At 48.2% G+C, this 23,467-nt stretch overlaps 2 protein-coding genes across 4 annotated transcripts; both read left to right on the top strand.

Annotated features, from left to right (window-relative positions):
- The first annotated feature begins 146 nt into the window (after positions 1-146).
- On the top strand, positions 147-23,413 carry HOGA1 (4-hydroxy-2-oxoglutarate aldolase 1). Of its 3 annotated transcripts, none has more exons than XM_070363405.1 (8): positions 538-734; positions 8,281-8,452; positions 11,207-11,335; positions 11,527-11,654; positions 12,127-12,261; positions 12,532-12,628; positions 14,284-14,417; positions 21,304-23,413. In XM_070363405.1, the coding sequence occupies exons 1-8, from the start codon at positions 684-686 to the stop codon at positions 21,451-21,453; spliced, it is 996 nt and encodes a 331-aa protein (XP_070219506.1). In that variant the 5' UTR covers positions 538-683; the 3' UTR covers positions 21,454-23,413. The 3 variants fall into 3 exon arrangements, with proteins under 3 accessions (XP_005901233.2, XP_070219506.1, XP_070219507.1); XM_070363406.1 differs by having other exon boundaries at positions 596-734; positions 8,281-8,390; XM_005901171.3 differs by lacking the exon at positions 8,281-8,452 and having other exon boundaries at positions 147-734.
- On the top strand, positions 4,463-8,272 carry C26H10orf62 (chromosome 26 C10orf62 homolog). The gene has a single exon (XM_070363407.1). It carries the CDS (start codon positions 4,558-4,560, stop codon positions 5,266-5,268), a length of 711 nt encoding a protein of 236 aa, XP_070219508.1. The 5' UTR covers positions 4,463-4,557; the 3' UTR covers positions 5,269-8,272.
- Positions 23,414-23,467: the final 54 nt, after the last annotated feature.

Raw genomic sequence — 23,467 nt, 5'->3', positions numbered from 1 at the left:
CTGTCATGTGGCAGGCTCGGCAGGAGGAGCTTGGCAGGGGTGTGGGGCAGTCAAGGGGCGGCAGATCCCAGGCAGCTTCTCACCCCGCTGGCGGCACCTCCCACAGGGGCGGGCCGGCTCAGCCAGTCAGCTCAGCCAACCTTGCAACTGCCAAGCAGAAGACAGGAAGCCAGCCTGGCTCCTGGCTTTGGGGCTGGGAACTGTGGGAGGAGGGCCCAGGCCCCACTGGAGGCAACCTTTAGTGTCAAGACCCCAGGAATCAGTCCTCTGTCTGGCCAGAGGGACACAGGCTTGTGGCATTTCTCCAGCGGCTCTCTAGGGGGAGGGAGGACCTCCCTGGAACCACAGGCCTAGGCTCTGACCCTGGAAACACCCAGCCTGGGCCTGCTGAGGGCCAACAAGTCAGGGCAGGGGGCAGCAAATTTTTAACTCAGAACGTTGATCATTAACAGGGGTAGGAAAGAGTCCAAACCCAGCATCTCCCGAGGGCAGAGACCAGCTTGATCTCGAGCCTCCTGCAGAGATGCCGGTCCCCCGAGTCTGGTCCTCTGTGAGGCTAGGGCTGAGCAGGGTCTTGTCCAGGACCCTGGGGGGCTGGCCCTCAGGGGAGGGCAGGGGGATGGACCTCTCAGGCATCTACCCGCCTGTGACCACCCCTTTCACTGCCACGGCCGAGGTGGACTATGGGAAACTGGAGGAGAATCTGCATAAACTGGGCACCCTTCCCTTCCGAGGTAAGTGGGATCTGTCCACTGGGGGAGTTGGAGGGGTGTGAATGACCCTGGTCTCCTCAGCCAGCGACCAGGGGAGGGTACACAGGCTCTGTGGAGCTGTTCACGGACAGTCGGGTACCCTGGGGGTCATTCCATTACAGGAGAGGAGCAGGGGGGGCACTGGTCTGGGGTCAGGAGGCAGACAGGAAGCTAACTGCTGGCCTGTGATCTTGGAATAAAGATCATCTCCCCCAAAGCCTTGTCAGCACCCTCTTCTGGGCAAAGCCTCCTTTGGCCAGATTAATTCCTGTTCTGCACCCTCTGACTCGTTTCCCCCTTTACACAGGGGCCTCCCCTCTCTGAGATCAGGGACAGATCACATTTGTGACACTCAACATGCAATGCAGCCCAGGCATATAAATGAAGATAGAAGGGGCAAGTCCCGCCCATCATCCTGCCCCGCCCACCCCTATCCGGCACCCATGGCAGTTCCCCAAGGCAGTGCTGTCAGTCACTCCATTTCACAGCCAGGAAGCTGGAGCTCACACTGATGAAATCCCTTGCCCAAGGTCACTCCAGCTAATAAATGGCTGAGGTGGGATTTGAACTCAGGTCAGGCTGCATGGTCACATTCGGCTTACTCCACTGCCGACCCATGAATTTCACCCCCTAGACCAGATTCCAACAGATAGACCCTGGTCAGCCCCAACTTCCCAGGGCTTCCAGGTGGCGCTAGTGGTAAAGAACCTGCCTGCCAATGCAGGAGACACAAGAGACACAGGTTTGATCCCCTGGAGGAGGGCCTGGCAATCCACTCCAGTATTCTTGCCCGGAGAATCCCATGGACAGAGGAGCCTGGCCGGCTACAGTCCATGGAGTCACAAAGAGCTGGACACAACTAAAGTGACTTAGCACACACAGCACCAACTTGGGAATGGAGTGGTTCTGACCGGGGTGATACAGTGGAGCAGTTCAGAACACGGACTCTCGATTCAAACCACAGCTCGACCACTGACTTAGCTGTGAGATAAATCTCTCCAGACCTCAGTTGCCCCATCTGACATGTGGGAGTAATAATGGCCACATCATAGGAGGGTTGGGAGAAGAATCTGAGAGGATGCAAGTGAGAGCATGCTGTAAACTGTGGAGGGTGATATACATTAGCAGGCATGGACTCCAACGATGGCGCTGATTAGAATAACAGTATGATCGCCACTGTGGGCAGAGACGCACTGTGACAGCACCCGTGGCCTAGCGGAGACCCCTTTCAGATCTCTGTGCTCAGGCGATGTGACCCTTCCCTAGGACACAGTGAGTGCCCTATGGATGCCCACATTGAGCAGTGACACAAAGGATATTTCTGCTGGGGCCCAGCTCACTGGAGCCTGAAGGTTTGAGCTGAGGCCTGATTCTCTTGAAACAAAGTAAGAAGCTCCTTGAATCTCTGAGAGAAGACTGAGCCTCACCTCCCAGGTTCAAGGACACTCTAGTGCAGGGGTGGGGAGGGTGGACTTTGATCTCGGGTCTGTGTGCAACCCAGACTCTTCTCTGCACCCTTCCTTCCCCTCCCCTACCCCACTCACTCCTGCAAGGGATACTGGGGTGCCTGGGAGCATGGCTGCCATGACTGGCAGACTAGCCACTGGTCCATTTCCCATACAACCTACGCAGGCGTCAGCTCTCACCTCAGCTCTCTCTTACCCCCACACACGTGGGAGCAGGGCGCTGTGTGGAAGAACCCAACATCCAGGGTTAGAAGACTTGTAGGAGTATGTTTCTGCCTGTTACGACCTTGGAAAAACCACTGAAACTCTCTAATCCGGTTTCCTCATTTTAGAATGAGAACTGGGCCACAGCGTTCAATGCAGTTCTTCTAAGGAGCCCAAACCTGAGGCCCTGGCACAGAGAATATTGGGCTATAATGGCCCTGTCACAGCTCCCAGGATGCAGTCAGAATGCCTGGGAAAGGGGCAATGAGCCACTTTAGCTCGAAAATCTGTGTCTCTCTTGCTGGATCTTTGCCTCTTTTTGCAGCCAGGTTTCAGGGGCAGAGGAGGGAACCATCACACATCCCATTGCCACGGCGTCCTGCAATGAATTAAAGGTTCTCCAAAAAGGCGATGATCAATAGGCTGCCTGGGTGGCTTAGATGGTAAAGAAATGCCTGCAATGCTGGAGATCTGGCTTTGATCCCAGGGTCAGGAAGATCCCCTGGAGAAGGAAATGGCAACCCACTCCAGTATTTTTGCCTGGAGAATCCCATGGACAGAGGAATCTGGTAGGATACAGTCCATGGGGTCACAAAGAGTTGGTCATGACTGAGCAAATATAGATAGAATAAAAAAAAATAAAGAGATGGGAACCTGTCTTTGAGGAATCAGTGAACAGTTAAGAGATTCTTCTGGAAGACATTCCCTGAAACTTTTTATTATTTATTTAGCATTGTTAATTTGCATTAATTATTTGAATAAAGAATATTCATTTAAATAAAACTTATAACCAAAGAAAAAAGGGAGGGGTTTTTGCAGAAGGGCCGTTTGTCCCTGAACTCACACCCACAAACAACCTCAAAAATGAACTTTGAATTGTTATTTCCAAATGAGGTTAGTGGATTACCCCAGAACTACTCCAGCAGGAGCAGAGAGATGATGTTTCCCATAAAACTTGAAGCTTCTGTCTTATTCCCTTATTATGTAGGCAAGTCCATGGATTCTTGTGATGTGTCATATTAATATTTTTGTGTATATTGAAGCCATTCATTTGTTAGATAAAATATTTTGTTTAAAATATCAGAATTTTTATAACTGTATTTTGGCATTAAAAAAAATGTGTCTATGTCTCTGGGAGTGACCCAGGCCTGTCTACCCTGAGAGGCCCTGGGTATAATTTGGGATTGAGGGCCAGACTCTCGGTTGTCTGTAACTACAAGAACCTGGCCAGCCAGCCCACCCATTCATCACCTGAGCTGTGCGTATTTACAGGGGACTCAGGAGTAGGGGCAAAGTCTGGGTTTGCAGGGGCATCACTAAGGCAAGAGGTAGCAGCCCCCATCCTGAAAGAGCCCCAGGGATCTGGGGCTGGGTGAAGCCGCCTATTCTATGTTTTCTGCCTTCTCAGCCCAATTGTGACCTCATGTTACTTCAGAATGAGCCCCTCCCTTTTTCTTCTGGGCCCTCTCTGTAATGGGGCTAGTGGCTGCAAGTGGAGATGGAATGCTCTGAGCCAATAGCGCGGTAGGCCCCGCACGGGGGGAGACACGAGGCTTAGGCAACAAGGAATGGATGCCAGCCCAGTCAAGAAGGCCCTTCAACCCTAGCCAGCTTGACCCAGCAGCCTCTGTCCCTTGGGGACCACCAGATGAGGACGAAAAGAAACCAAAGACTAAAGGATAAGATGGCCTGGTTTGCAGAATAGATCCCAAGCAGGAGGCAGAAGGGACTCAGAATTGGGGAAGTTACTCTTTTACTGACTTGAGGAACAACTGGCAGAGTGGGAGAAAGGTCCCAGGCCTCAGGCCGTTCCTGTCAGGTTGGACATAAAGGATTGTGTGGTCTCTCCCCACCCCGCCCCTCAACCACCTTCCTCACAATGAGGTTCATTGCTGAGGCGGGAGGGGCATCCTAGGGAGGGTGCAGTGGGGGGCCTGCCTGCCAGACACCCTCAGAGAGCCTGTCCTTTCAAGCATGAACCAGACCATCTGGGCTCCCCCACTCCCAGTGTGCTCTTAGCTCTGCCCGCCTGGCGTGGGGTCCTGGAGCCCTTCTTGGAGCTCATCCAGCAACCATCATGCAGGGTGGTGCTGGGGACCGCCCTGTTACTGGGAGGTGGAGGCCTCGTGTTGTGGATGCAGAGGAAGAGGAAAAGGAAGACAGATTCTGAGACCTCACAAGAGGTGCAGGAGCCAACAGACAGTGAAAAATTGAATGATGAGAGTTGGATCAAATCGCACTTTAGCCGTCTTTCCGAGGAGAAGCTGGCCACCAGCAACACTGCCTGCCTCAACACCGCCGGGCCCAGCAGCTCCGCCGCTGCTCCGCAGCCGGACAGTGGCAGCGGGGAGGCCAGCACCACGATTCGCGTGGAGACCTTCACCACGAGGCAAGGAGACGAGGGCATGGCCCTTCACCGGGAGTCCTTCACCAGCAAGCAGAGAATGTCTGGGACTTCCGTGACCAAAGAGACCCACAAGGAGTCTGGGAAGTCCTCGTCCGTGGAGGAGGCCACGTGGGCCGCTGTGGCAGCCTGTACCAAGGAGATTGACACCAAGGGGCAGCAGCTGGCTAACTCCATGTTGCAACGGGCCACAGCCTGCCAGAACTCGGGCCACCTGGAGACCAAGGACATCAACCAGGAGGAGCTGAAGGCCCTCGAGGAGGTGGAGATGAAGCTGAAGGGGAATTTCCTCACCCAGCGGGAATCCACTGTAGCTGGCGCCAACCACACTCACACCTACCACAGCCACTGCCACCATGGCCACCAGGGTTATCCAAACCACCAGTCCCACAGCCTGCCCAACCGCAGCCCCCAGGGCTACCACCCCTTTAAAGCCACCTAACCACAGATGGAGATGCCCCTTCCCCCTGCAGGGCTGGCACACAAACACAGGCATCCTGTGTGGCCCATTTCTCTGATGGGGCAACCTATGTGGCCCAGAGTAAGATGCTGCTGCCCAAGTGCCTTTTTCCTCAGGCCCCCTACAAGGGGTCCCAGGCCCCTTTAGCTCCATGAGTGGGGTCTGCCCCTGATGGCCCCTGATAAGGGAGAGCTGGGGAGAATTGAGGTAACTGAGGCAGACTCACAGGCCCCTGAAGAACGCCCGAGAGAAAATGGGAGAGGCAGATCCCAGGAGCAGCCGAGAGCAACACACTGATGCCAAATGCCTGAGCTGAGCCAATAAAGCCTTGCATACCCTTGCTCTTGAGTCTGGAGGCTCTGTGGCCAGCCCCGGGTCTGGGCGAGCCTCTGGGGAGAGTGTTCCTCCTCCCAAGTCCTCTTCTGGTAGGCTGATTCAAGGATCCCTAAATCAGCTTCTGGGGTCTTAGGTTCTGGGTATGGGAAGTCTCCACAGGGCTCAAATCCCGCTAACCTGCGGCCGCCAGAGGAGGAGCAAGCAGCCAGGAGCTGGGAGGTGCGGGGAAGTACGGTGCAGTTGGAAGTAAGTAGGGGTGGGATGTAGGTCTACAGTCCTCTTGGTGCTGCTCTCTCCCCTCCCCCACTGGGATCGTGCTGGTGCCTCCCCACCAGCTACCGTCAGAGCCACGGTATTGGGCTATGTACTCTCTCTCCTGGTTTATGCTGCTGTGGCTGGGGCTGGGGCTGCCACTGCTGCAGTACTACTAAGTAGCTGCTTTGCTCCTCATACTACAATCGCTCCCCTGCCTTTAAAAAAAAATTTAATATTTATTTATTTAGGCTGTGCCAGGTCTTAGTTGCAGTATGTGGGATCTTTAGCTGCGGCATCTGGGCTCTAGTTTCTGATCAGGAATCAAACCTGGGCCCCCTGTATTAGGAGTGTGGAGTCTTAGCCATTGGGCCACCAGGGAAATCCCTCCCTCCAACCACCACCTTTTTTTTTAAGTTTTTAGTACATGCCACGCTCTGTGTCATGTACGGCACAGACCCAAGAGGAAGGTATTACGTTATCTCCACTTTGCAGGTGAGGCTCAGAGGTGTAATCTTCCCAGAGGTGACATAGACAGTAGGTGGATGTTGCTGGGGTCAGAGCCCAGCGTGCCCTGACTCCAAAGCCTGTATCCCTAATCCCTGCTCTGTGCTGCTCCCTGGTCTGATGCCCACTGTCCCCTGAACTGTTGTCTCTCATAATTGTCCCTGTCCTCTTCCCACATGTCCTGACATGCTCTGTGCAAGAGACCTGCAAGCCTGGGACTCTCCCTACTTCTTTCTGGATCCCAAGAAGCCATTTTTGGGGCAAATGGTGACCTCCCTGTTAAGCTGTTAAAGGGAGACAGCTGTCTTCCCCAGGAAACTTGAGAAAAGTCAGCTACAGGGCACTGTCTAACCCCCAGTGTCTCCTTTACATAGACATTTCTTACCATTTGTATCTATTATGGATTTACCAGTGGTTTCCAAACTGTGGGCCTCAAACTCCAGGAAGGAGGTGCCTAGAATCATTGCAAAGAATGGATAAATCCATAAACACTCTAAATGTTGTCAATTGTGACTTTATGGAGCACAGTTAGGAGTATTTGAATATTTCTGACACTACTAATCAGTGACTATATAAATGTTGATATGTGTGTGTGTAAGGTACTTCATTGGAGAAGGAAAGGTACTTCATAATAAAAGTATTAATTAGGAAAAAAATGGAGCCAATCCTTCTGGAAAATGTTGGAAGATGCTAATTAGACAGAAACCAAAAGCAGTGAGTTTTGGCTTCTGAAAATGATCGTTAAAATATGTGCATTTATCTGAAAGACCTTAAATCCCTTATTAAAAACTTAATACCTAAAATTTCAGATTAGCTAATTATGACTTTGGAATCTTAGCTTTTAAAATGTTTCAAACTGGCAAAAATTTCAAATAAGGTCCACAGTTAGTACTGTACTCCTGTTCACTCTCTGGTTTTGATCACTCTTCTCTAGTTAGGTACGGTGACGGAGGGATGTACAGAAATCCTCTGTACCATTTTTGCAGCTTTCCTGTAAATCTGAAGGTAGTTCAAGTTAAAAGTCAAAAAATTATTGGACAAGTCAGTTATGAACTCATGTCAAAGTTTTACTACAGTTGTACTTCAAGGAAAATAGCTTCTAAGGAGCCAATTCAAGTATAAACTCTTGGTGAGGATATTTTTTATAAGAAAGGAGAATGGTTAAATCATTGTTAGACTAGATACAAAGAAAAGTTAACAGTCACTAGCCTCTTGCCTGAGAGTCTGCTGGGGGGTGGGGGGTGGCTGGTTTCCCAGATTAAGGCTTAATTCCATTAAAACTCATTAGGAAATTGCTTCACCATTTCATCAGGAACTTTCCTTTCTTCCTAGTGGGAGGTTATGAATTACATCATGCAAAAAAGTTCTGCCCCAGACCAGGTTTGGGATGATTTTTCTTTTATACTACCAATTGTTAACGCATAGGTCAACAGGCAGTGTGCTAGGTGTCACAGAGGAGGCCAAAGTGAGGCAGCTGCCATCCTTGACCTAGATTCTTCTAGACTAGTGCTGAGCAAGGACAAAACACCGTGGAGTCCAGTGGGGAGGGGGCTTGAGGAAGGCTTCAAGGTCCTTGCAGCATGTGGGGGGCTGCAACTAAGGAGGTGTTCTGGGCAGAGGGAAGAGCAGGGGCAAAGGCGTACCGCAGGAAGATGGTTGTGTGTCTGGGGGCTCTGACAGTCAGTTTGGCTGGAAGGGAGTGTTTGGAGATCAGCAAAGGGGAGGAGGAAAAGCCTGAAAAGTGACTCCAAAGCCTCAAGCCAAGGAGGACTTAGGAAAATATCTGTTCAATTTCCTCATTTCACAGCAGAGGCCAGTTGGAGAAATTTTTCCTAGTCCCAACAGGTGGGGGTAAGGGAGGTTGAAGGATTCTGAGGATCTCCGTGCATTTTTGAATAGACAGCAGAGAAGGACTACAACAGGCAAGAGAAGTTCAGAGGAAACACGCTCAGGGAAGACTGGATTCCAGGAAGACTTCTCGGAGGAGGTGGCAATGATGATGGGCCAAGGTGTGTAATACTGACTGGGGAAGCTCCTTACATACAAGAGATTGTGCTTCCTCTTGGCCACAGTAAGTCACCCTGTTGCTTGTGTGTCTTCAGCCTCCACCCAACTCCCCTCATCAGGCCACACTGGCTCCTAGAGCACCCAGAGTAACCATGCGGCAAGGGAGAGAGGCTTCTGACATGAGCCTCTTTCCTCTAGAGCTGGAGGGGCTGAGAGATCCCTGAATGCAGCCTCCCCCCCATACCAACCACCGTCCCCCTCCTCAGACTGAAAGTTGCCTTTTTCCAGTTTTAAGGCTTGAGCACTTCCTCTGACTCCATAATGACTATAGCTACTTGAGTGCTGGGTTCTGTCTATTGTAGGCATTTGTAAATAGGATCTCACTTAAACTTCACATAACTTTAAAAGGGCACTAAAATTACCCCCATTTTTCAGTTGAGGAAGCTGAAGTTTGATTAAGCTATTTGCTCAAGAGTTCCGAGCTGGCGAGGGGCCACACTGGGAGTTAAACTTGGGCTCTGGCTGCCAACTCTGCTGCTCCCTGCTTCCCCAAGCGCTCACTTTCCTCATTCGCCACCCATCCAGAGTTCTGGCCTTTCCTCTGCTTTAGCCCCGCCTCCACACCCAGCAGCACATTGGGCCTGAACCTGGACATCTGGTCAAGGAAAAGGAGGGGGTTCTTTGCAGTATCACTTCACAGACTTCAGAGTGGTTTTTTCTCATACATTTTCTCATTTGAGCCTTTAAGACAGCTCTATAAGGTAGGATTAGTGCCCTTATTGTCTGGAGTCTCAGAGAGGGATGGAACTTGCCCAACAGCCAGAGGGGCCTGAGGCCAGCGCTTGCCTGGGTCTACCACACTTCCTCTTCCCCAGCCTGGACTCCCTGCCTTCTTGAGAGTCAGGTCTGGGTTGGATGCTCCCTTAAGTAAAACGAGGAGAGGCCACTAGGAGTCTGGAGCACAGGGCCTGCTTCGCCCACCCCTGGCCAAGCTCAAGACCCAGCTGTCCTAAACAGCTGTCTGTTTAGGCCAAGTCCACCTGTGGGACATGGAGGTTTCTGGACTTGGCCACCAGAATGAAAGGGGACTTGGGAGTGAGTGACCATGGCTGGAGACATGTCTGAATCAAGAAGCCCCCTTCAAGAGGGCTTGGGGAGGCAGGAGCAGAAGCTTGACCTCTAAATCCTTAGCCAGAGGTTACTGGTCCTGTCACGGCTGGACTGGAGCCCTCTCTGGGGTTGGTAACTCTTGTGAGTGGGATGATCCACAGAAATCACTGAGACTTCTACCATGGGCTCCTAGCCTGACATGGAGGAACTGATGCTGAGGCGATCATCTGACAGAAGCAGAAAGCTATTTGCCTCCAGATGTTCTCTGCAATGTTACCAAGACACGAAACTGGGGGAGAAATGCTAAGTATCCAGGAAGTTCTCCTGGCAGCCCGCTCAGTGGACTTGATGGGATAGTGAACAGCACAGAGAAAGCCTTGTGGTGTAAAGCTGACTCCCCACCAGCACTGTGTCCCCTTAAGGATGACTCACAGGAACAATCTTTCTCGGTCCCAGTGCCAGGAAAATCTGTGTTTCTCCAGGGCAGCTGCTTTGCTTTATCTTGATTTCTACATATCTGTCAGCTGACTACATTTCCCTTTTAGCTTTGACTGTCAGGAACCTCCAAATCAGATATCTGTCAGAACTATATGGCAGTGATTTTGTATATTAATATAGCCCCCACCTTCTTTCCTTTCTCCCCAATAGTCTTCTATTTATTAACAATCTTCGTGTATTGTATGCTACATTTAAGGGAAAAAATTTGGGATGGGATGGAGAGGAGAAAGAAGAGGAAAGAGAAAGTTGAATGAAAAAAGCTGAGAGGAAAATGGCTTTGCATTCCCTTTAGATTGAGTTAAAGAGCATCAGTTCTACTGGTCTCTTGTGGATATGAAATGATTGACACCTCTAATGTTAGAAACCTCACAAATTGGATAAAACAGGAAATGCAAAATAAAATAATGAGATGCCACTTTTCATCCAGAAAATTGGCAAGAATTTGCTCTGACAGTACTCAGGATGGATGTGAACGAGCACTCACAGTTTTTTCCGTGTGCTGCTGCATATGGACTGGCTGACTAGAAGTCTGGCACGTGAGAGTGCATTTACTTGTGACTCAGCCATTACACACCTGAGTCTCTAAACTGAGAGAAACTCTTAAACTGTTGGTTTCAGCATTGTTTATAATAGAAAAATAGGAAATAGTCTAAATGTCAAAAGGAGAATGAAAAGTAAGTTGTGGTCTAACTTCACAAGAGAGTATTATATAGCAATGAAAACGAATGAATCAGGGCTCTCTGTACTGCTGTGGACAAAGCTCAAAACTTAATGGTGAGCAAAAATGGCAAAGAGCAGAAGATTATGTGATTCCATTTCTATAGTCTTAATAGGCAAGAAACTTATTATATATTGTTTATGGCTCCAGATTTGTGTTTCAAGGGTAAAGAGACACAAATGGGAACCATGAACACTTGAGACAGGCCAGAGATGAGGAAGAGATGGGGGGAGGTTGTCAGGGTACTGGGTACACTGATGTGGATTATATTATTATCTATTCTTTTTGGTATGCTGAAATATCTCATTAAAACAAAAAAAAAATGGTGTGAACACTGTCACTGCAACAGGGTACAACACTCTGCCTGTCTCAGGACAAAGATGGGAAGGAAATTACGAAAAACAGTGGTGATGGGGAGATAGGAACCTGGGTGAGTTAAGACCAACGGCCAGTTTTTCACAAGCAGATGGTAAGGTGTTGCTTCTCTTGCAGGCTTCGTGGTCCAGGGCTCCAATGGCGAGTTCCCCTTCCTGACCAGCAGTGAGCGCCTGGAGGTGGTGAGCCGCGCACGCCAGGCCCTGCCCAAGGACAAGCTCCTGCTGGCCGGCTCCGGCTGCGAGTGTGAGGCCTGAATGCCCGGGCCTGGCGGTGGCTGGGTGTGGGGGCTGGCTCCCTGGCCTGGAGCTGGGTTCAGTCTAGATCTTGCTCTGTCTCTTCTGCATCCCTTGCTTGCCTCGGTCCTAGTCTGGTCCACTCCCTCCTGCCCTCGCCCACCATGGCCTGTAGGGAAGACTTCTTTCTTCCTCCTGTAGCTACGCAGGCCACGGTGGAGATGACGGTGAGCATGGCCCAGGTCGGGGCTGACGCCGCCATGGTGGTGACCCCTTGCTACTATCGTGGCCGCATGAGCAGCGCCGCCCTCATTCACCACTACACCAAGGTGGGTTAAGGTAGGGGTGTGGGTTTGAGGCCTGGGCCCAGAGGAAGCTGGGTAGAGCAGAGATTCTGCCCAGGGAGGGGAGGAGAGAAGCTAGGAGCAGAGTGGTGAGCTGACTTCCCATGAATGGCAGCTTGGGGGAGGGGAGGGACACCACCAGGTACCAGCTGTGTGACTGTGGGCAACTGACCTAACCCTGCTGTGTCCCTCTTCCCGCCCCCTCAAATGGGAGGAATAATGAATCTTCCTCCAGGGAGGATTGGATCAATCAAAACGAAAAGGACTTGGAGCTGTGCCTGGCACACAGAAAGCACTCATAAGTATCATCCAGGATCAGCGCTTGCAATCAGGGTGCCCAGCTCTGTGACTTCTCATCCAGGAAGTGGGCCGGTCCAGGCAGTCCTGCACAGACCCAGGCTCCGACCGCCTCAGGCCTGGGGCAGCTGGCCTCCCCTCTCTTCTCTGCACCCCTCAGGTGGCTGACCTGTCTCCAGTTCCTGTGGTGCTGTACAGCGTCCCAGCCAACACGGGGCTGGACCTGCCAGTGGATGCAGTGGTCACGCTTTCCCAGCACCCCAATATTGTGGGCATCAAAGACAGCGGGGGTGATGTGAGTGGCGGTGGCCCTCGGCTGGGGACTCCTCCTTCTCTTCTCCTTTGATACCGACTTCAGGGCAGCTCTAGGACCTGCTTCAGTCCTGGGCTCTGGTGTGGGTTCCCTCTGTCCTCTGGGCTCTCTGGGGTTCATCTGAATCAAGGGGAGCATCTCTCTGAGCCCTCGACTCTCATTCTCCCACACTTGCCCAGCCCCCAGCCCCCAGCCAGGCCGGCAGCAGAGCCTGTGGGCCCAGCTCTCACACTAGCTTGGCCGTTATTACAGGTGACCAGGATTGGGCTGATTGTTCACAAGACCAGGAGTCAGGATTTCCAGGTGTTGGCTGGATCAGCTGGCTTCCTACTGGCCAGCTATGCCATAGGTAGGCCTCCCACTCCTCTCAGACTGTGACGAGTGGTCATGATACAGGCAGCTGGGTTCTGCTGGGAAAGATGCTGAAGGCCAGGACTGTGTGGACAGGGGGCTTTTGCCAGCCTGCCTGCTGGGAAACCTCAGAGATATGTCTCACCACTTACTTATTTGAATAGTGGATGCTTCTAAGTGACCTTGTTAGGCGGAGGAGGGTGGCCGTGAACAATCCCCTGGCCTGTAGTGGGGATGCCTGCAGTTTGTTCTAAGTCCCAAGCTCCCTGCTTAGGTGACAAATTTAGCTCCTTTAATCTCACCTTGTAAATTATCCTCTAAGGGCAGAGGCCTTGGGGCGCTTCCCACCAGTCTGGGAGTGCATTTTCCTCTCTCCCAGGGCCCAGGCCAGAATTAATTGTTAGGCCTGCAGGGTTGGCCTGGGGATCTTCAGCTGACTGATCAGACTCTGTTGCAGTCTAGGATCCTAGGAATGTTACCATTTAGACCAAGTGCTCTTGTCTGCTTGGGGTCAAGGTCCCTGAGTTCAGACTGGATTTGGGCCCCGGAGGGGAGGGGAGCACCTGCTCCCATCAGCTGAAGCCCCAGTGATTTGAGATTTGAGTTACTTTTCCAGCGATGCAGGGGACAATGCTGCTTCACGTTCTCTCTGGTCTCTGCAGATTTTGGCTTGTGATATAGGTTCTGCATAACTCCCCTCTGCCCTGTCACAATCTCTAAAGGGGAGAGTTACAGGAGACACATTTATGCTTCCTTCCTGAGTGGTAGGTGGAAATAGCACTGGCTCTGCAGGCTGGAGATCTAAGCTGGAATCTGAGCTTTGCCATTTATTCACTGAGTACCACCGGGCAAGGTAAACGACCTCTCTGGGCCTGAGTTCTTACTCGGCAAAGCAGGGAAATGTGAAGATTAGAGAGCATTGGCCCTGGGTCTGTCATAGCCCTTGACACAGTAGGTTTTTGATAAACAGCAGTTACATTCACTCATGAGAAATGCCCACTCTGTCTCCAGTCTTGAGGCCACTCTGCTTTGAGTCACTCCTAACTAGCTTTGCAATCACACTAAACAGGCTGGCAGAACTTCCGAGATCACAGCCAGCCCGTTTCCATTGCCCAGATGAGAGCAAAGAGGACCGGCAAGTGTTAGATGACTTGTCCAAGTTCACACAGCCAATGGGAGGAAACGCTGGGTCTCCTGACTAAGTCTAGTGCTCATTCTCCTCCCCCACGACTGTCCCAGGCTGAATTCACTGGGGGGAATACAGTTTCCATAGAGCAGAGGCTTGCCATTCATGCTATCTCCTTCCAGGGCTGATGAGTCAGGGGGCAATTGCAGGAGTGTGGAGGTGCCAACTGGCAGGTGGGACTTTACCGTGGGGGAGAGGGGTATGAGGGAAAGGAACCATCCTTGAGTCAGCCTTCAGGTTCTGTTCCTTGTCCCTCAGCCTGTGGGATTCTATTTTGAATATGCTGGCAAGGGTCTCTCTGGAAATCTGTACTCCGTAAACTCACAGACTGTGTCTCAGATGTGGCTCACTGGTGGCCTAAAAATCCACAGCCTAACTCCCAGAACAAAGAGGTGCTGGGGACCAGGATTTGGAATTCTCTTCGAGAGGAGCCTCTAGCTGATATTCTGCCTTTTACCCTGTGGCAGGAGCTGTGGGAGGCGTGTGTGCCCTGGCCAATGTCCTGGGGTCTCAGGTGTGCCAGCTGGAGAGACTCTGCCTCACAGGGCAATGGGAAGATGCCCAGAAACTGCAGCACCGCCTCATCGAGCCAAACACTGCGGTGAGCTCCCAGCCCGTGGGCCCAGCGTGGGGGTGGTCTGTGTCCTTGTTGGAACAGGAGCCAGTGCTGGCACAGGGGTCCCTCCTTGGTCTCTCCTCTTTCAGAAAGGCCTTTTAGAGAACATCCCGGTGTGGGAAACTCTTTGTGCCTCCCCAGAAAATCTTGACTTCAGACAAAGTCGAGCCCTGTTGGTTCTCAAACTTAAGTGTGCATTAGAATTCATTCAGGGAGCTGGTTAAAATTCTGCTCCTTTAGGCCCAGGAATAATCACTGAGACAAACGTCCTGGGTGATTGTGACATAGGGAATCCTGGAACCGTACTTAGAGATACACTGCCTAGAGAGAGGGAAACATGGGCCTTTATGTCAGCTTTATAAGGGGCCAGATCCTGAAAAATGGAACGACAGGTTAATAAAGGCGTGGGAAGCCTGGAGGTATTCAGAGCCCAGCTTTCCCAGGAGAGTCTTGTCCTCAAATAATCCATTCTGCAGTCACACCGTGTACCCCGAGTCTGTGTTGGGCAAATCAAGGAGAAGAGGCAAGGTGGAATGCCGGTCAAGTGCAGGCAGTGCTGTGCTGAGCCACACTGGAGTCTCAGGCAAAAAGAAACACATGTGTCCCTGGAGACATGTTTTCATTTATACTTTAAATTAAACTTCTTACTCTAGTATCACTGTGGATTCACATGAAATGATAAGAAACAATACAGGGAGATTCCATCTACCCATCACCCTGTGTATCCCAATGGTAACATCTTACAAAACTATAGCACAATATCAAAACCAGGATTTTAACTAACATATAGTCGAGATATAGAATATTTCCATTACCATAAGGATCTCTTATGCTAGTCTTTTGTAGTCATACCTACTCACCTCCTGCCCCCACCCCCTCCTTAACCCCTGGCAGCCACAAATACGTTTCATTTCTATAATTTTATCAGTTCAAGACAGTTATGTAAATGGAATAAGATCATCTAGAACCTTTCGAAATTTGCTTTTTTTTCACTCAGCATAATTTCCTGGAGATTCATTCAAACACAAGTAGCAGTTCTTTTTTATTATTGAATGTGGCCAGAAGCAGCTTTGTTTAACCATTTATCTGTTGAAGGATAGCTGGTTGTTCCCAGTTTGGGGCTATTAAAAGCTGCTGTGAACATTCATGAACAGATTTTAGTATGACTATAAGTTTTCATTTTTTCTGGGATAAATACACAACTAGTGGGTTGTATAATTTTTGCATGCTTATCATTTTAAGAAACTGACCAACTTTTTTCCAGAGTAAGTGTACCATTTTGTATTTTTGCTGTTGTTAGTTGCTAAGTTGTGTCCAACTCTTTTGTGACCCTATGGACTGCAACATGCTAGGCTCCTATGTCTGTGGGATTTCACAGGAAAGAATATTGGAGTGGGTTGTCATTTCCTTCTCCAATTTTGTATTTACATCAGTGTAAATGTATGAGTGACCCAGTTTCTCTGTATCCTCAACAGCATTTGGTGTTGTGACTTTTTTTTCATTCTGATAGGCATGTTGTGACATCTCATTGTGGCTTTAATTTACATTTTCCTGATGGCTAATGCTATTGAACCTTTTATAATGTATTTATTTGACATTTATATGAAATGTCTATTTTTGTCTCTTACCCAGTTTCCAATTGGATTTTTTTTTTCCACTGTTGAGTTTTAGAAGTTCTTTATACCTTCTAGATACTAATCCTTTGTCAAAAATGTCATCTGCAAATACTTCTCCCAGTCTGTAGTTTATCTTCTCATCCTCTTAACAGATGTTTTGCAGAGCAAAAGTTTTTTAATTTTGACGAAGTCTAATTATCAATATTTACTTTTATATTTATGCTTCTGGTGCAAGTCTAAGAGCTCTCTGCTTAGCACAAGATTGTGAAGTTTTTCTTTTCTTTTTCCTAAAAGTTTTATGTTTTACAAGCCTGTGACCCATTTTGAGTTAATTTTTGTAAAACGTATGAGACTTAGATCAAGGTTCATTTTTTTTCTCTTTTTTGGCCTGTAGATATCCACTTGCTCCAGCACCATCTGTTGAAAAGATGATCTTTCCTTTATTGAATTACTTTTGCACCTTTGTCAAAAATCAGCTGGGTGTATTTGTGTGTGTCTATTTCTGGATTCTCTATTCTCTCATTGATCTATCCCTCTGCAGTACCACACAGACTTGATTGTTGTAGGTGTATAATAAATCCTGAAATCAGCTAGACTGACTCTTCCTACTTTGTTCTTTTCTTCCCCAAAACTGTTTTAACTAATCTAAATCTTTTGTCTTGCCATATACATTTTAGAAAAATACTATCTATATCTATGAATACTTTTGCTAGGATTTCAGTAGGAATTGTCTTAAATTTGTACACCAATTTGGGAACAACTGACATTTTTGCTTTGTTGTCTTCAAATCCTTGAATAGGCTATGTCTCCATTTACGTAAACCTTCTGTGATTTACTTCGTCAGCATTTTGTAGCTTTTGGCACACAAGTCCTCTACAAGTTTTGAAAGATTTACACCTAAGTGGCTCATATTTTTGAGTGACTATAAATGATATTGTATTTTTAATTTCACTATAAAATGTTTATATCTAGTATGTATAGGAACCAACTGATTTTTGCTTGTTTATCTCATATTATATATGACTTTGCTAAACTCACTTATGCGTTCTAAGAGATTTTTTTCTATATTCCTTGGGATTTTCTACATAGACAATCATATCACCTATAAATAGGGCATGTTTTAATCTCTTCCTTTCTGATCTGCATGCCTTTTATTTCCTTTCTTGCCTTAGTGCACTGGCTAGAATTTCCTGCACTAAGATGAACAAGAGTAGTGAGAGTAGACATCTTGACTTGTTTCTGATCTTAAGGAAAAGTGTTCAGTCTTTCACTGTTAAGCACAATGGGAGGTAGGTTTCTGTAGATGCTCTTTTTCAAGTTGAGGAAGTTCTCCCTCTATTCTAGCTTTCAGAAAGTTTTTAAAAATCATAAATGGATGTTGAACTTTTGTCAAATGTTTTTCTTTATTGATTCATATGATCATGTGTTTTATTTCCTCTTTAGCCTGTTAATATGGTGAGTTACATTAATAATTTTTAAATACTGAACCAGACTTGTATCCGAGTGGAATAAACTCCACTGGCGCACGATGTATAAATCTTTTTATATATTGCTGAATTCCATTTGCTAATATTTTATCAAGGGATTTCCCTGTCTATATTCATGACAGATATTGGTATACCGTCTTTCTTTCTTTGCTTCTTTTCTTCTGTACTGTCTTTGATTTTGGTATTGGGATAAAAATAGCTTCATTCATTGATTGGGAAATGTTCCCTTCTCTTCTGTTTTCTGGAAAAGATTATGAAAATTGATATTATATCTTTGAACATTTTTTAGAATTCTTCAATGAAACCATCTGGGCCTGGAGATTTCTATTTTGGGAGTTTAAAAATAATAATAATTCCATACTAGGCTCTGCTGATACCTCACTGGCTGGAAGGGGTAGAAGTGCTTCTTTACTGCTCCCATGTGGCCTCCTCTGACATCTCGAGTGTGTTTGACAGGGTGGCCTCCTTAAGGGTGGGCAGTGGTCAAAGTTCTGACTCTCCTGCGGGATCTGGCTGGAGTAGAGTGACTATTGTTCACAAGTTCTCCATCTTGCTCAGCTGCCCCTTCCTTGTCTTCGACCAGAGGGAACAGCCTTTTGTGGGGCTTTTCTTGTCTCTGCTTACTGGCATTTCAGGGTCACTGCTCCTCTGGCTCCAAGTCTAGACCGAGGAGCTTGGCACTGTGCTGTTTCTTGGGTCCCGAGGTTGCTAGTCAGTCTTCCTTCTCTCTGCCTTTCAGACTTTTATGTTGGTTTTTATATCATGTCCTGGGCTTTGCATTTTTTTTTTTAGTTCTGCTTTTTGAGGGGAATAAAGAAAAGTACACCTATTCCATCTTCCTGGAAGTGAAAGCTCTAAGCAGTTTTCTTTATTTATTTGGCTGTACCAAATCTTAGCTGCAGCATGCCAACTCTTAGTTGTGGCGTGTGGGATCCAGTCCCTGACCAGGGCTTGAATCCAGGCTCCCTGTATTGGGAGACCAGCGTCCTAGTCACTGGACCAGCAGGGAAGTTCTTCAGGTAGTTTTCTAAACGGTGATTTTTCCCTCCCAGGATATTAGAGTAGTTGGGAAAAAACACTGAAAAATTTTAAAGTAGGTACATTAACATTTGCAACACTTTTTCCATTTAATTCCAAAAACATAACTTATTAGAATTTTACTTCCCTGGCTTGAATGGAAGCAAACACATCAAACCAACTTTTTTCCCTAAATCTGCTGCTACTGCTGCTGCTGCTACGTCGCTTCAGTCGTGTCCGACTCTGTGCGACCCCATAGAAGGCCTAAATCTACTTCTAGAAAAAAAAGTTACCATTAAAAATATGCAAAACATGTATAGGGGGCACATGTAATTAATGGCCTCAGGCTACAAGATTCTGGGCACGGTTCTGTTAATCTTGCCTTTATTTAAAACTTTGACTCTTTGCTCATCGTGGGCTTTTTTTTGCATTGATTTTTACGTTTTAAAAAATATTGCATTAAATATTCGTCTCATGACTGAGTATTTTGGTGCTCCGTCAAGTTTTGCCTGTGAGGCAGGTAGAGTGGTGGGCGGGCTCGAGATGTCTCTCACGGTTTACATCTTTACCTCAAAGGGACAGATTAATTCAGATGTAGAGAAAGGACAGCTGAGCAGGTAAGCTTGAGTTTTCCTGGCTGTGAAACTCCCCTGGCATAGGACGCCCTATAGATAGGTCGTAATAACTGCAGGAATAAAGTCCTTTAGGCTGAGCCCCATCCGGCCCCAGGCTGTACTATACATACCAACATTCCACTGGGGCAGGACCTCTGCTCTCCTACTCCCCTCCCTGTGAGAGAGAAAGTCCCAGAGCCTGCACACCACCAGACAGGAAGAGGAGGAGCTTCCAGGCCCCTTGGGGTCTGGGCTAATAGTAGAATCTTTTAAATTTATTTTTTATCCAAGCATGGTTGAATTACATTGTTAATTATTGCTATACAGCAAAGTGACTCAGTTATACACACATATATATTCTTTTTCATATTCTTTTCTATTATGGTTTAATCACAAGATATTAAATATAATTCCCTGTGCTACAGAGTAGAACCTTGTTGCTTATAATAGTGGTATTTTTCTCATCCAGTTCTTGTGACATGGGGTAGCTTTCTTTATCTCCTAATATTACAGATGAAGCAGCTCGGGCTGCCCCTTGGGAAGAGAGGATGCTTACTGCCTTGGCGTGCCATCTTGTCTTACCCTTCAGTTTGTGCCCCATCCTGTGCCAGCTCTGGGCACACACTCAGGAATGCCTGGAACACCTTTCTGCTGCCTGGGCTGTAGGCTCAGCCACCCCAAGAGCAGCTTGATGTCACCTTATTGCCCTGCCCTGCTTGAACACAATGTGCTTCCTCTGCCCTCCCACCCAGCCAACCTCTTGCCCTGGCTATATTTAGGACTTTCCGTAGTTTTTACCTCCAAACCATTCCACCCTTTCTCAGGGTCTAAAGAGGGACAAATCAGAGATCTTCAGACACCAACTGTGGAAGAAGGCTTTTTCTAGGTACTTCTTGTTTCCATCGTCTTTCCCACCCTGCTCAGGTTTTGGGTGAAATGCCCAAGTTATTGGGCCTTCCGAAGTGGCTCAGTGGTAAAAAATCCTCTAGCCAATGCCAGAGATGCAAGAGGTGCAGGTTTGATCCTTGGGTCAGGAAGATCCCCTGGAGGAGGAAATGGCAATCCACTCAGTATTCTTGCCTGGAGAACCCCATGGACAGAGGAGCCTGGTGGGCTACAGTCCATAGGATCCAAAAGAGTCAGACAGGACTGAGCGACTGAGCACACACACTCACACACATGCCGGTTATTAGAATATCATGGCTGGAAGCAGGCCTGGGAGGAAGCTTGCTAAAGTCTACTGGCCTCTAGTGGTGAAGAGTTACTAAATGTCAGTCATTCATCAGTGGTTCCCAATTATTTTTACCCCAAACAACCTTTTTTCTATTTTTACCCTTCAGGATGCCTGTATTTCTCAGGTTTTACTTCCCTCAAAGTGAAATCTCATTAAGTAATAATTACTTCTTTTTAAGTAATCAAAGACCAATCTAACACTTCTGATCAGCCTGAAACAGCCAGTTGCTATGCTAGAAGCAAAGAAACAAGATGCCTGATTTTAAATTAGGTCTTCCACTACAATGGAAAAGTTTAGAGATCATGTTGTGCAGACCCCTCCTTTTTTAGGCAAGTGAACTTGCTCAGAGATAAGTTAATGATACAAGGTTATTCTTTGGACAACAGATGTATTGTTTTCCCTGTGAAAGCATTTGGAATTGGGGATCAGGGAAGAGTTATGGGTGGATGGGAGGACCCTGCTGTGGGAACAGGAGAGGTCTGGACCATGCTGATTTCCCGCAACCCGTGTGCCCAGGTCAGGTACCCGGGAATTGGGCTGTAGACCGGAGATGCTCTAGCCCCCAGACTCACAGCACAGCTGCCTTCTCCCTTCTCAGCTTGAGGACTGAATGCTGGTCTCCTCCCCAGTGGGGTGGATTTCTCTAAAACCAAAGGAAGCGCCTTCCTTCATTCTAGATTTTGGCCTGTGTTCTCTCCCACCCACCTGCCTTCTGGATTCCCAGTCTACCCTGGGTGTCATAGATTCGGCAGGGTTACTTTACTAGGGAAGGAGGGTGGGAACCCTAACCTTCTGAAAGTGAAATGCCTGGGTTCTATAAGTGTGTGTGTGTGTGTGTGTGTGTGTGTGTGTGTGTGTGTGAAGGGGACTCCCCAGTCTCTTCTAACAGGTGCTGCTCCTTAGGTGACCCAGCGCTTCGGGATCCCAGGGCTGAAGAAAACCATGGACTGGTTTGGCTACTACGGAGGCCCCTGCCGCTCCCCCTTGCAGGAGCTGAGCCCTGCCCAGGAGGAGGCGCTGCGCCTGGACTTCGCCAGCAACGGGTGGCTCTGAGCGCCGGCCGGGGCCTGCCGGACCACGCCCACCTCAGCCTCCTGCCGGGTGGTGGCGGCCGAAGAAAGCGTGGGGGAGACAAGGGCTCAGGGTTCGAGGCTCCTCTTCTTACTTCAGTCCTCCCGGTAGACTTTCTCCAGGCACTACCAGGCATGCTTATTTCCTGTTCTCCCAGCCCCATGATCTCTGGTTATTTGTATCCCGAAGTCTGGGTCTTTGGGGACCTTCAATATAGGAAGGAACATGACTTACTTCTCTCTCTACTGTGCTTTTCTGTCCTTGAACCAGGAGTCAGACTGGAAGGGTGTGTGTATGTGGTGGTGGTGGCGGGGGGGAGCGGTTTGCGGGGGGAGTTGGGCACAGAATGGCCATGTTTTAATGGAAGGAAGACTGCTCAGGCGTGAGGGTACAAACCTGTGTCCAGCACAGTGCAGCAGGAAGCTGGGGTAATTCTGAGAGCCCTAGTTCTGACTCCTTCCAGGAGAAGCGGTAGGTTGGAAAATCTAATCAGAAAGCTGTCACTGGTCTTTGAAAGTCCCCTGAGCTACACTGTAGTCCTTTCCTAAATCTATTTTGATTCATCTCGTATTGTCTCTAGCCTTGATCCCAGCCATCAAGTGTACCAGTGAGACAGCCCAGTGACTTAACCAGAACTAGTAAATAATGACACCTGGTGGATAAATGTTACATTCTAGAAGGCTACGCTAGCCAACCCAGGTCTGAAACATTAAGAAAGGGGGCTTGACCTGAGAAAAGACCATCTTCTTGCCTATACACACTCTGCTTTTATTGTTAAGAACAGTTACTTTGTTATTGCAATAAAGTTTAATAAGTTAAGTTGGCATGCTTATGTACAGACTAACACTCCACTGTTACACACATCTTAGGTTTCCTGCTCAGATATCAAGACCTTTCTAGAGGCAATTTAGCTCCCAAGGTCTGCTTTTTCCCTGCTCTGAGAGAGGCTTTAAGAATACTGAACAAACATAAGCATTCGATTATTGGTGTCCTAGGGAAAAAGCTTGTTGAAGTTTTCCATGGGAGAGGTAAGAGGCAAAACATTTCAAGTGAGATATTTAGAAACACCTAGCATATTAATTTAAAAGGCTGCTTTTATGGAGAAGGACATGGCAACCCACTCCAGTACTCTTGCCTGGAAAATCCCATGGATGGAGAAACCTGGTGGGCTACAGTTCATGGGGTCGCAAAGAGTCAGACACAACTGAGCGACTTCACTTTCACTTTTCTCTAAAATGTTTAACCTTATTCAGTGATAATCTGACTAGTGGCAGGAAACCTGAGATGATTTTTTTCAAAAACTACTCTGGTTAAAAAGAAAGGTAAACAAATCCTTGTTTAGGGCAAGGACTAGAGGACAGAATATAAAAGGTATCAATCTTCAACAGAAACTGGGCATCTGACTGACACTTAGAAGCTTGGGGCTTAGTATCTGGGCTCTTCTCACAGTTGACTTCTAGAGGATCTGGGCTGAGGAGAATCAGGTTCAGGAATGGGGCAAAAAGTCAGGGCTAGGGAGGCAGGCTGGTGTACTGGGGAAGAGCTCAGCCTTTGAGCTTAAATTCTTGGATCTGTAGAGGCCTTAGTGTCAGCAAGATCCTGGAACACTATGTACATGCCCTGAACCTCATCGGTGATAGCAGGATAATAATGGTACCTTCCTCTCAGGACTTATAAGATTGTGCATATGAAAGGGTTAGTGCGGCAGGTGACTGTGCAAAGAGTTGCCCGAGATACCTGCTGGGTATAACGATAACCTGTTTCAGGACTTGGGCACCCTGACGTTCAAGATGAGTACAGTGGGGAAAGTGCTTTGGAGCCAAAAAGTCCCAGATACAAATCCTACCCAGCTCTGCTACTCACTAGTTAGGGCAACCTCAGCCTGTCTGCTGTTGTTGTGTTCTTTTTTTTTAAATTCTGCATGTGCCTACCTTGCAGAATTAGATGATATTTCATAGTAAAGTGTGCAACCCTCAGTTTCCAACCCTCATCTATG

Source organism: Bos mutus, chromosome 26, assembly GCF_027580195.1.
Source record: "Bos mutus isolate GX-2022 chromosome 26, NWIPB_WYAK_1.1, whole genome shotgun sequence".
Classification (NCBI taxonomy): Eukaryota; Metazoa; Chordata; class Mammalia; order Artiodactyla; family Bovidae; genus Bos; species Bos mutus.
The sequence above is the reverse complement of the archived record's forward strand: the minus strand, read 5'-3'. Positions and strand labels throughout refer to the sequence as shown.